We start from the raw sequence: 13,674 nt of genomic DNA on the forward strand, positions 1-13,674 counted from the left end.
CGCGACGTCACACTCTGTGATGGCTGTTTGCGATCACGTGATATTAATAAAACGTTTTCAGTCCGGAAATTTTAATATCAAAGATGCACGTCGCTCTGGTCGCCCTGTTACGGACAAAACTGATTCTATTTTTGAAAAAGTGGAGCAAGATCGGCATATTAGTAGTTACGATGTAGCTGAAGAACTGGGGATTGACCACAAAACGGTTTTGGCGCATTTGAAAAAAGCTGGGCACACAAAAAAGCTCGATATTTGGGTGACTCATGAGCTCACTGAAAGAAACCTTAGGCTTACAGACGAACGGCACGTGTCGGCGGCAGTCGTTGACAGTTTATGACACTTGCAGGGGGCCTACCACGACCTTTCCTACAACTATCATGTTTTCAAAACACTTTGTTGTAAGATTGCAATAACATTACCGTACTCACTTTTTAAATATAATTTTACTAAAAAACAGTAATAATGCATAACATTGTTAAATCCGCTGTGAAATATCAACTTTTTTAAGATCGCTAGCTTGACGTTAAAATAATATTGCTTTAACAACCGTCGAACGGTGTCGCTTAGTAGAGATGGTGGTAGGCCCCTAGTTGTGACTTGTGACGTACCGCGTAAAGGTAAGCGTCCACAGGTCGGTATCGTACGCAACGGACGTCTCGCATCAAACTGATAATTTTTTCACAGTACGTTCGCTGAATCGGCAGCGTTCGGATTACCGACTAGCCTAGTAAATGAATGCTCAAAATGGGGGTGTGGATGGAAAAGTCGAAAGCAGAAACTTTGACTTAGGATTTTTGTTTGGACTAATTTGAAGATAAACATACTGGCTAGTCGGTAATCCGTACGCTGCCGATACAGTGGACGTACTGTAAAAAAATATCCGTTTGATGCGAGACGTCCGTTGCGTACGGCACCGACCTGTGGATGCTTACCTTTACGCGGTACGTTACAACTGCAAGCGTGATAAACTGTCGACGGCTGCCGTCGACTGCCACCGACTGCCGCCGATTCAGATTTCCAGCTGTTTCGGTCGGTGCAGAATTCCTTAGCTAGAGTCAGGTTGACATCACAAGAGGACTGCCAAAACCACTTGTCGCAGTTTTTTCATCAGAAGCACCAATATTTAACCCCCGACAAAAAAGAGGGGTGTTATAAGTTTGACGTGTCTGTCTGTCGGTCTGTCTGTCTGTCTGTCTGTCTGTCTGTCTGTCTGTCTGTCTGTCTGTCTGTCTGTGGCATCGTAGCATCCAAACGGGTGGACCGATTTTGATCTAGTTTTTTTTGTTTGAAAGCTGATTTAATTGAGTGTTCTTAGCTATAGTTCATCATCATCAGCCTGCTCCGTGCTGAAAAATCGTGGTTCATCTGGTTCGTGAACGGCCGATTAGCAACTTGCAGTCGTTTGGTGGGCTTTATTGCATTCTAGTTCGTGACTTTTTGTTTTTGTTTCGTGACGTGTTCGTGACGCGTGATTAATGGAAAGTTGACCTGGTGCTGCAGCATCACCTGGTAATCAATATGATACCCAACTCCTCACCAACTTAGAGCAACGGTTTCTTGTTTGGGCTCATTTTAATTGCGACAACTAGTAAGACGTAGATAACCAATAAATTTTTGCATGCTGCTGCTGCAGCATCACCTGGATTCTATGGGAGCCGAGCTCTATATGAACCCAAAGTGGAGGTTTCATGTTTGGACTCATATTGACGGACTCATCCGGACATTCCTAGATGGTATTCATTGGGATATAATATGATCCTGTTGATAGAAATTATTATAACCAACACAAGTTTAAAAAGCATGAAATAAAATTAAATTAAGAAATTTAAAAAAACCCCCGCCAAACAACTTTAAAAAGTAATGAAATAATATATTTTATTTACTGACTTTAAGTTTAAATAATTCCTAAGTGTAAAGTGATATTTTAGTCCATAATTGTTGTCAAGGTGTGTCGGGGGACCGCTAATGTAGATGTTTGATTTCACATAACATTATAGTTTAGGGGTCAGTTTTCAGCGAACCAAATCGAGACAATTAGTGACATGGCGATACAAAATGCAAAAGACACTGTTGGCGGTCCCCCGACACACCGTGACCTGATGTAAGTACCTATTATAAATTATAATACATACTTATTACTTACACTTTTGAAATTTGGCACATTTTTTCTGACGCTGATATAGACTAATAATAAATTATAGGTATACGAAAACTGGGCAGTTCTGGAAATATCGAATTGATAACCTCTTTTTTTAAGTCGGTTAAAAAACTTATTAGCTTAAAGTTGTTTTTGGATAGACATAACCCATCAATCCCCAAGCGGCACCCGGCTGTCGCACAACAATTGAAAATCTATTGTGTCTGCGATTCCCACGATCGAGGTATTTATAGGATTTTTACGATAGAATTTAAAATTATCTAACAGTATCTACTTACGTTTGGTCCAGGGCTATTGGGGTAACTGCCGGAACGTGCTATTTCAGCTGCAATGCTTTCCTGGGAAAAATACATTAAAAAACTTTTAGGGCCTGTTTCACCACTTCCTCATAAGCGCTGGATACAGGATAGGCTATCCACCACTTAACTTGACAAAATATAGGGTATGGAGAATCTGTCAAAAAAGTTATGGATAGCCTATCCGGCACTTTATCAAGAGGTGGTGAAACAGGCCCCTAGTGATTTTTCTATTAGAACTAATAGCCTCTAAGGGGACAAAAGAGGGGGTAAGATTTTGTATCGAACTTTTTACTTTAACACGAAAACTACTGATCCGATTTGAATACGATTTTCGCAGATATTTGTCTTATTTCAACTTAACATCTGCGCAGCCCCAGACCCACCCCCCCCTCCTCTCCCTCCTGGTTAAGGTAAAGTTATTAATTAAGAGTGAATTTATTCCAACCTAAACTAAACATACAGTATCGAGTGTCTTTGGATTAATATGCGGGTGACTTTGCTGCCCCCGACCCCTACTTGGGGGGACTGCGCCCCCCCAAATCCCCCCTGGCAATGTTGCTAAGCAAAATGGTGTTATAATGGGTAAATAATGGGTTAATAAAGGCGAAAGTTTGTTTGGATGTATGGATATATGGATGTGTGGATGTGTGGATGTATGGATGTTTGTTCTCTTTCACGCAAAAACTACTGAACGGATTTTAATGAAACTTTACAATAATATAGCTTATACATCAGAATAACACATAGGCTACAATTTTAACCGACTTTCAAAATGGGGGAGGTGTTATGTTCGTTTTCTTATATTCAACGATTACTCCGCCGTGTGTTAACTGATTTTCAAAATTTTTCTTTTGGTATATAGGGTATCATCCCAATTTGGTATTATATTCACAAAAGTGGTGATCTGATGAAGGATCCATAAGTAATCGAGGGAACTCCTCAAAACTTATAGGGAAACATGTGGTGACTTCGGTTTCGTGAGAAGTATTCTAAGCATATGCTACCAACAAGTAAGATTTTGCACCGAGATATACCTGGTATACCGTGGTTCGGAAGGTGCTGAGAGAACTCCTGATTCTTTATAGATACAAGTTTGGGAGTGTCGGCGTTGTTTTAAGAACAGAAAGCATATGCTACTATGCAAATTACATTCATCATCATCATCATCATCATCACTACCATATTATACCATTTCATAGTATTTTAAATCGAGACTCGAGTTTGTCAAGCGATAATTTAAAAAAATCTATACCTACCTAATATTATAAACCTGAAGAGTATGTTTGCTTGAACGCGTCAATCTCAGGAACTACAGGTCCGATTTAAAAACTTATCTCAGTGTTAGATAGATCATTTATCGAGTAAGACTATAGGCTATATTATATTATCACGCTAAGACTAATACGACCGAAGAAACTCAGGAAAATGTGGGAAAAACGGGGGAAATATTTTTTATGGGAAAATGTACGGTTTCTGTAAAATTCCTAATTTACGCGGGCGAAGCCGCGCGGGACATCTAGTAAAAAATATTTCAGAAATCGCAAAAAAATGAATGCCCCGTACCCCGCCAATCGACCGACCACAAAACGAAAGATCTTTAAGATAAAATAAAAACGTACGAGGCATAGACTCACTCACCCTTTCTGGAGATATTTGAAACAAAAATGTAATTAGATAGGCTCTATTCTGAAGGAGGAATCAGAGGACTACGTTACCTCGATTTACTGTATCTGTCTCTAGATAACGTGTCGATGTTGTTTCGATCGACGAGTCGATGGAAACTTAGAACTAATCACGACCTTGGATCCTCCTGCTCCTAAGTCCTAACGCGTTGTTAAATTTAAATTTTTGTCGATTTTAAAGTGGTTGTTCTGGAAAATGCAGTTGCCGAAAAGCGGTAATCAGTATGCCGACTTATCAATCAAATTGTGTTTCATCTTCGTCATCTTTATCATTAACATTGATGGGGGCTCCATTAGTACAAGCTCCTAGGTAGCCGTTACAGATAAGACTACACTAAGGGCCTGTTTCACCACTTTCTGATAACGTGCCGAATAGGTTATATTTGTCACTTATCATGAAGTGGTGAAACAGGCCCTTAGTGTAGTCTTATCTGTAACGGCTACCTAGGAACTTGTACTAATGGAGCCCCCATCAATGTTAATGATAAAGATGACGAAGATGAAACACAATTTGATTGATAAGTCGGCATACTGATTTCTGCTCTTCGGTTCCGCTGGAACGCCACCTTGTGTTAACAAGGTGGCGTTGCAAATTGCAATAGGGAATTCAGATATTGAACTGCACTGCACTGGCATATTTTCAATATGTATGATAATAAAATCTCATAATATTATACATATATATGTATATACTAGCTGTTGCCCGCGACTTCGTCCGCGTGGACTTTAGTTTATAGCGCGCGGTGTCAACAAAATTTGTGTCAAATTTAAAAACTTTTTAAAACCCTGGTAAGTGGTACCCCTCTTAGGGCCGCTCTACACCGGAATGGCAGCACTGAAAGTGCTCGCCTCGCCGCTGCCATTCCGATGTAGCGCGGCCCTTAATTAATCAAAATACCCAAAAACAGCTGTGCAGTGTGCACATAATCTATACTAATATTATAAATGCGAAAGTATCTCTGTCGACTGTCTGTCTGTCTGTCTGTCTGTCAGTCTCGCTTTCACGCCAAACGCCAAAACTACCGAACCGATTGTAATGAAATTTTGTATACAGATAGTCTAAAGCCTGAGAAAGGACATAGGCTACTTTTTTACTGGAAAAAAGGGTTGTCAGGGTGTTCAAATTAAGTTACTTCCAAAAATTCATAATAGATGGCGCCGTGCGTCTTCTACATCGCGCTGACGCTTGCTCAAAAGTCTTTCTATAAAAGGTAGTATCATCTTACATTTAGGTTTCGATTTTTTTCGATTGATATATCTATTCTACGGTATTAAATAACTCAGTACTTTATCTGTGCAGTGACGTAACTCTAAGCCTATCAATGATAAATAGTTTATGGGTAAAGTTGTGTAATTGGGGGGGTAAATAAGCTTTAAAATTTGGCATAAAATATAAAGTTTAATATAAAAAAATGAAATATTTATTGTGTGCACACTGCACAGCTGTATTGATTTAAGGGGTACCAGGGTTTTTTTATAAAAGCTTTTGACACCAATTTTGTTGACATCGCGCTTTATAAACTGAAGTCCACGCGGACAAAGTCGCGGGCCACAGCTAGTAACTAATAAGTATGATTAGTTCTATGTTACAATGAAATAAAAAATAAAACGCCATCTGTTGAATCGTATTAGAACTAAAATGTTCATTGCATCGATATATTTCTGGATTTTTTATAATATTATACATAAAATATATTTAAGTAAAAAAATAAAACGCCATCTGTTTTCATATATTACAATTAAAATGTTGATTGCATTGATATATTTTCTGGATGGAATATAGGCCAACACGGTACACTTGAACTCCTTTATTTTAGAGCGCCTTCTGTTGTCAACTTGTCACATATATTAGAAATGCAGTAGGAGTTCTATAAGATAAGATAGATTGATTATTATTATACCAAGTGATAATATTATTAAACATAATATTCTAACGTATTAAAAACTATAAACAAAAACATAATAACTAATAAGTATGATTAGTTCTATGTTACAATGAAGTAAAAAATAAAACGCCATCTGTTGAATCGTATTATAACTAAAATGTTCATTGCATCGATATATTTCTGGATTTTTTATAATATTATACATAAAATATATTTAAGATTTTTGAAATATTATTTTAATACACATCCAAGACCCAGGAACATTGAAAACTTTTTGTTCCGCCTGCGGGACTCGAACCCAGGACCCCCGGGATGAGCGCTGGCCACGCGCAATGCGAATTCATTTTCATCGATATTTTCATGGAAATAAGATATTTTCCCACACCAAAATGTAGCCTATGTCCTTTCTCAGACTCTAGAATAACTGTGTACAAAATTTCATTGCAATCGGTTCAGTAGTTTTGGCGTGAAAGCGAGACAGACAGACATACAGACAGATAGACAGAGATACTTTCGCATTTATAATATTAGTATGGATTAAAATAACAAACTAAAACTTATGCTTTACTAGATTTCAGAAAGTGTAGATTTTACTTACTAAACTAGAGAAATATGTCCATACCTACGATCCATACGAATATTATAAATGCAAAAGTTCACGCCCAAACCGCTGAACCGATTTTGCTGAAATTTGGCATGGATACTTGCCACAGATACTTTGAGTCCCGGGAAAGGGCATAGAATACTATTTATCTCGAAAAATGTACGGTTCCCGCGCCATAAACGAGTTGTGCCGCAACGGAGTTGAAATTTGAATAATTTCATAGAACAATGTTAAAAAGCGCAGGGTACAACAAATACTTACCGTTTTCTTTCAAAACTTCACTTTAAAATGTTCTTAGCCCATAAGAGCCATCTATGTGGTATACCACGAACAGAAACAGCAGGGCTCAGGTGAAACAGTGGGAGCGCTCTACAACTTGGAAGCAATATTGACTTATGCCGCAGGGACAGGCTTTGATGCGCAATATCTAGCGCATGCGCGGGATGGCGCTCTATCGATTGAGTCCGAAGGTCAATGTTAAGCCTTAGGATGGGTTGCACCAACTTACTTACTGTTACTTTAACTATAACTTTAACTATAAAGCTACAATGCAAAATGTCAAATCTTTGGTTAAAGTCAAAAATGGACGCCATATTTAACCATAATAACTTTTTTAGTTTTAAATGCACGTGGCGAAAGAAGGAACTAACGCTGTCATCATACAAAAACGCCATTTTTGACAGTTCTCCTTTACCAGCAGCGCCCCCGCCCACGTTCATTTATAACCTTTTTGGACCAGTAGCCATAGCACGGCCATCAGTAGAAATGCGAAAGTATAGACAAACTGTGGACATAAATTAAAAGTGCCGTTCCGATCTTTACTGCGGCCAATCGCGACCGACAAAAATTCAATTAAAATGCCACTTTATGGCAGACTATTCGGAACGTGCACGTCAGTAGTGACATATTTCAAACGTTCATGTGTTTTAGGGGCATGTGTCAAAAAATAAACAACAAGAATTTGTTTATTTTGTAAATATTAAAGCAAATAAAATATATATAGAACAATAATTAATGGTATATTTTGGGTTATATTTAGTTAAAAACTACTTGTGGAAAATTAATATAATCATAAAAAATGGTTTTGAGAGTTTAATTAAAACACTCAATAAGTTTCAAGGCCCATTCTATGCTAAAAGGAAATAAATTGGTGGTAGCAGGGCATGTAAGGGATGTAGAAGAGCTAAGAACTAATGGCAATGTTATATATTACAATCTAGTATAATTCGCCGAACATCGGTGACTTTAGCACCCTATAAAACAAGTTCAAACGTAAGTACTCAACCAACCAAAAAACGTAACTAAACATTTGGATAAAGCAAGTCTAAACATTTTTATTCATTCTTACAGATAGATAATAATGATCGGGTTGTTGCTGGAGTAAAATGCAGCTGCGTTTATAACCAGAGCGGCAAGTGCAAACATATTGCTGCTTTAATCAGTAACAAAAATACGAGCAATACTTTATACTTGAAAAAAATAAATGTAATGTTTTTAAAAATCTTGTTTTTATTTATTTTTTACAACATTAATACTCTTGAAGAAAATCGGAGTCTATAAATTTACTAAAACACTGCAAACATTCTTAATGTTTCTGAGTCTTTGCAATAATACACTTTCAATCAATGAGTTCCTAAAATAGAAACATAGAATATCATTTCAACATGGATTCTTACTCGAGCAATATCATAAGTCTTTTCGGTTTCCTCTTAAAGAGTACTCGTTTTGTTTTGCTCAAAATGGGGGCATAATAATTTTAACTTTTTTACCCCTTTCATCTAAAACTTGCTTACTTGAAAAACCTTTTTGATTCAAAACTCTATCTCCAGCTTCTAAAAGATCAGTTAGACCAGTATGTAGTATCTGGTTTATCGTCATATTTTGTGAGTTACTATTTCTTCCACCTAATACTTTGGATTTAAATTAAATATTCTATTAAACTATCACTGCAAGTTTTGTCGTCGGGTTTTGGAGACCATGGTGATCCATCATTCATCAACACTAAAATAATAGTTAGGTACTCAATTAATATCTTTATAAAATGCAACTCAAATAAAATTGACTTGACTGATAAATGATAATGCAATTTTAGGTTATATCGAATCACATACTTTTTCATTTTTACAGCAGCTATCCATTTATATCTGATCTAATTTCCTAGTGGATTTAGGAAAAACATTAAATTTGTATATTGCCTACCTATTTCTGCTGTTATTTTTGCAGTCTACGATACAAAAACAATTAAGACCAATTTCTAAAAATTTCGAAACAATATTGACAAGTTTGTTTGACTATTAGCTGAGCCTCTTTTTTGCATATTTTTTCCGCGGTAAGCGCGGCAATCGCTTTCTTTACCCCCTCCACCCACTTCGCACGCTCCGAATAGTATATGTCATAGAGTAAGATATATAAGGACTATAGTCTGTCATAAAGTGTCATTTTAATTGATTTTTTCGTAATGAAAAAAGATCGGAATGCCACCTTAAGTTTATTTCCACGGTTTGTCTATACTTTCGCATTTCTACTGGTGGCCGTGCTAGGGCTGTCATCTGTCAATTTCTCCGGTCAAGGTTAAAGTTAAAGCTAAATTTAGCCTTAACTATAACCATTACTTTAGCCTTAACTTTAACTTTAACCTCAACTTTAACTTTAACCACGCCTCTGGTTCAACCCACCCTTTGTCAACTGCATCGAAAAACAGATATTTCTACCAGGGCGGTGATCTAGCCTCTGTAATCCCTTATGCGCTGCTACTTTCACATTGTACTCAATACAAGGGACTTATCACTTAGTTTTATTAATATCACTTAATTTTGTTTCACCTTGCATATATTTGTGATTTCATTTGAAACGTTATTATATTTGTCCTATACAAAATGTTGCGCCATCTTTTGGAAATTTTAGGAATTAGAATAACAGAATCTCCAAGAAGCAGATATTGAAACAAGACCCTGGCCAAGTTCAATGTTATTTCGTCAACAAGGCCTGACATGCGCAGAGAGTTTCGCGGCTCTATCGATCGTGTTCCAAGGTTAGGGTAAAACATAACTACCGGTTAAGGTCAAATTCTATGAAAATTGCTCAATAAACAAAGGCTCAAAAATCATGTAATGATGAGTATATTTCGAAACTAATCACCAAGACAATTATGCACCAGCTTAAGTTTCTTAATCTTTTGGTATTTCTAAGAAATTATGAAATATGAGGAGACGAATTCTAAGAAAAGGTGGTGAAAGGTTGCCTACTCAGAACATCCAGCTTTATTGATGGCAATGGATGGATGTATGACAAAATAATTTTTACCAAATTTTTCTGCTTAAATCTGGTATATATAGCAAAATCAGCGACATCTTTCGCAAATCTCGGGCATTATTATGGAAGTAGTAACGCAATTATCACCAAGCTGGGGTTAGTGTCGAATATCACGTTCCTGCAATTTCACATCCCTATTCCCTAGTAGCTGGCAACTTGTGACATGCGCACTGAGCTCGCAGCTCCATCGATCGGTCCAACGCAAGGTCAGGTTCACCCCACCCCTACCCCCACCCATCATAAAAGGTCATACATAAAGTGCGTCTAAAACGAATGAACTAGAGGCAAAACATTAGGATTTAAAGTCATCATAATCTAGCAATGAACTGTTTTGGTCCTATTTTGTTTAGTTTGGAAATAAACTAATAAATAAGATTCAGGTATGCTGTATGTGCTGTCAGCTGTGTCGATTTTCAAGATTAGTCCCATCTTTGAAAATGTTAAAGTTATTTGTGGAGCAATCGGAGCACAATAAGGGACCAGTAAAACCACACATACAAATAAGCCCAAGACTAACTGCATTGAATCGAAACCGAAGTACCATAACCAAAGAACCGAGTACACATTTAAGTATTTTTTTATTATTTTCAAGAAATTAAAAGGAAATATTATAAGTAACAAAAATACTTCAAACGGTTATAAAAAACGCCATCTTTTGAAGGAGCCAGGAAATCGTTGTACCTATGAACCACTAGGTGACAAAGAAAATTTCTATCCTCTAAGTTTCACAGCCCTGCGTCCAGAATTACATGTGCAGCATCTCGACAGAGCCGGGAGCTCCATCGACCGGGACTCGAGGTCACGGCTACCCCACCTATCAAACGCGAAGAACATTAACAACAATATTGAGAATATTCCTAGCTCGTGTTATCAGAGGTCAAAAACAAGGACAAAAAGACTGAAAAGAAATCATTTTTATCCTTCAATTCGGCTGTTTTATTTCTGAAGTAAACGTACTCTGGATTGGAATTTTAAAAGATCCAAAATGAGCATAATATAATTGTGATGTCATCGAGACACTTTTTTCCTATACGAGTATAAACACGAAGCTAACGCCATCTTTTGAGGATCCCAGGAATTAGTACAACGACGTTTGAACCCATAAAGTTAATATACCTAGCTAACCTAGCGGAATAGAGAAACAAAGGACTGAGCAAGCGAGATGTCACTATCAGTACGGTAACACTGCGTGCTGAAATTTTTCATAAGTGTTTAGTTTGGATGACAATGCACGATAATGTGACATCACTCTAAACCCAATATGACCGACCATCCAAGATGGCGAAATAATTATTTTCTATGCAGTCCTACAACATGAATATTAAATGAAAGGGCTTTTTGAGAGTAACTCGACCTAACATGGCAGCTCACTTTAGGGGAGGGGGCCAGGCCCCCCTCATTGTTTATCTCCACACCTACTAGCAACAGACTAGTTATAGCCACGATCAAACTACCATGGTCTTAACCAGACCAGTAGCTTAGACCCTTACGAAATAAAATGGCAGCTCATCCAAGATAGGGGAATAGTTATTTTTAATGCACTTCTGCATTGTGTGAAAAATTCAAGTACCTACCTGTTGCTATTATTAAAAAAGGCCAAAAAATCACGTTTGTTGTATGGGAATAATAATTAGTGCCCTTAAATATTAATTTTATTTTGTTTTTAGTATGTTTGATATACACAATCTGTGACAACTCTCTAGCTATTACCGTTCTTGAGTTACAGGCTGGTGACATACAGACGGACACACGGACAGACGGACAGACAGACAGACTGACAGACAACAAAGTCTTAGTAATAGGGTCCCGTTTTTACCCTTTGGGTACGGAACGGGTCATCTCGACCGACGAGTTTGATACAGTTGGAGTTGATGATAAAAAAGACGGTGATAATGATGAATGATGATATTGGTTAATGTTATATAGTAATGACTAATGAGTATTCACTTACAGTGTCAGTGTCTGATATTTCGTGGTACTCGTGCTCGTCGGCCGGCTTGGCAGCAGCCGCGTCGTTCTTAGCCGAGCGGCCCAAAGTCGCGTACTTCACCTGAACAAATACAAGATCTGTAATGCTGCTGGAAAATACTGGGATTGTCCATTAATCTCTTTGGGATTGACTTGAAGGGAGGTGGAGAAGTTTAACAAAAATCACGAAAGTATAATACAAAAAGGAAGCTTAACTCCAATTATTATGTTATAACAAAAAATTGAACCCGACTTCCAAGGAAAAAAAAATTCTTAAAATGACCTAAAAAGTATGAAATAATTCTTATTCTTCATTAGTGCCTTTTTCAAAATTCGACTAAATCTCAACGAATTCTGTACTCAATTTTCATTCTTTTGAAGTCGGTACCAGCCCAGAACTGAGATACTTCACATAGAACTTAGCCAGTACCGACTTCAAAAGAATGAAAATTGAGTACAGAATTCGTTGAGATTTAGTCAAATTTTGAAAAAGGCACAGTTAATAAAGAATAAGAATTATTTCATACTTTTTAGGTCATTTTAAGAATATTGTTTTTCCATTGAAGTCGGGTTAAATTTTTTGTTAAACAATAATAATTTAACTCTTTTTATTTCATTTTACTCGTTATCTACAAGACAAAGCTTTATGCGTAGATAACCACTACGAATATTAACTGTCCATATTATATTACTGTAAGCGAAATTGCGGTAAATGCTTGCAGTTATCTAAGCGATGCTGCAATTTCCAAGCTTTTATCTTTAAAGGTTTAGGAGTTCTGTTCGGTGCCTTTGGACCAAGAGATACCTTCGTATGAAATTTCTGTTATTCATAACATATACTTAAGTTACTAGAAACAACATTTTAACCACTATGAGTGTTTTGATAAATTTCAAGGATTTCCCTCGATTGCTCATAGATGCATCATCAGCTCCTCCCTCGATTGCATCATCAGCTCACCGCTTTCGTAATTGTTATATAAAATTAAGATTATATCCTATACAACAACACAAGAATTTTGAAAATCGGTCCACAAACAGCGAAGTAATCATAAAAAACATCTGCTTCGATGCAAAATATCACGAAAAGTGGGTGTATAAATGGGTTATAATGTGAAGACCCATGGTATAATTATGGTTGTGATGATAATGATCAATCAAATTGATGTGTTGGCATATGCTTTCAGTTGTTTAAGCAACGCCGAAATCCCCGAACCTGTATCTATAAGGATTCAAAAGTTCTGTTCGGTACCTTCGAATCCAGGGTATAACCTGGTGCGAAATCTTACTTTTTGGTAGCATTTATGCTTCTCAAAAAATTGAAATCACTATATGTTTCCATACAAATTTCAAGGAGTCCCCTCGATTCCTCATGGATCCCATCATCAGATCACCACTTTTGTGAACATGGTACCAACCTCGGATTCAACCCTGTACAACAACAAAATAATCATGAAAATCGGTCCACAAACGGCGAAGTTGGTTGAACATACAATATATATATATATATATATATAAACAGACGAACATAATATAACCTCCTCCTTTTTGGAAGTCGGTTAAAAATTATAGCTTAAGTTACAAATCGACATCTATGTTAACCACAAATTATGAAATAACCTTGTTGAAGAGACTCTTGCTGGTTGTCGGCTCGGACACACTCTTGAGCGCCTTCATCAGAACTTTAGTCTTCAGAGTCTCGGTCTCTGAAAAAGTTTTTGTCCTTTTAATGTGGGAATATGCTGCTTCACCATGTCTATGGTTGGTA

General features: G+C 37.1%; 1 protein-coding gene across 1 annotated transcript in view; it reads right to left on the bottom strand.

Moving 5' to 3' along the window:
• LOC121738763 (activated Cdc42 kinase-like) overlaps positions 1-13,674 on the bottom strand; it is a 133,996-nt gene that overhangs the window by 23,434 nt on the left and 96,888 nt on the right. Inside the window, exons 14-16 of the mRNA XM_042130998.1 lie at positions 13,527-13,612; positions 11,893-11,991; positions 2,437-2,496 (exon numbers count right to left, since the gene is read on the bottom strand). Coding sequence (XP_041986932.1) covers positions 2,437-2,496; positions 11,893-11,991; positions 13,527-13,612 — 245 coding nt within the window. The remainder of the gene's footprint in view (positions 1-2,436; positions 2,497-11,892; positions 11,992-13,526; positions 13,613-13,674) is intronic.

The sequence above is a fragment of the Aricia agestis genome, chromosome Z (assembly GCF_905147365.1).
Source record: "Aricia agestis chromosome Z, ilAriAges1.1, whole genome shotgun sequence".
NCBI classification, from domain to species: Eukaryota; Metazoa; Arthropoda; class Insecta; order Lepidoptera; family Lycaenidae; genus Aricia; species Aricia agestis.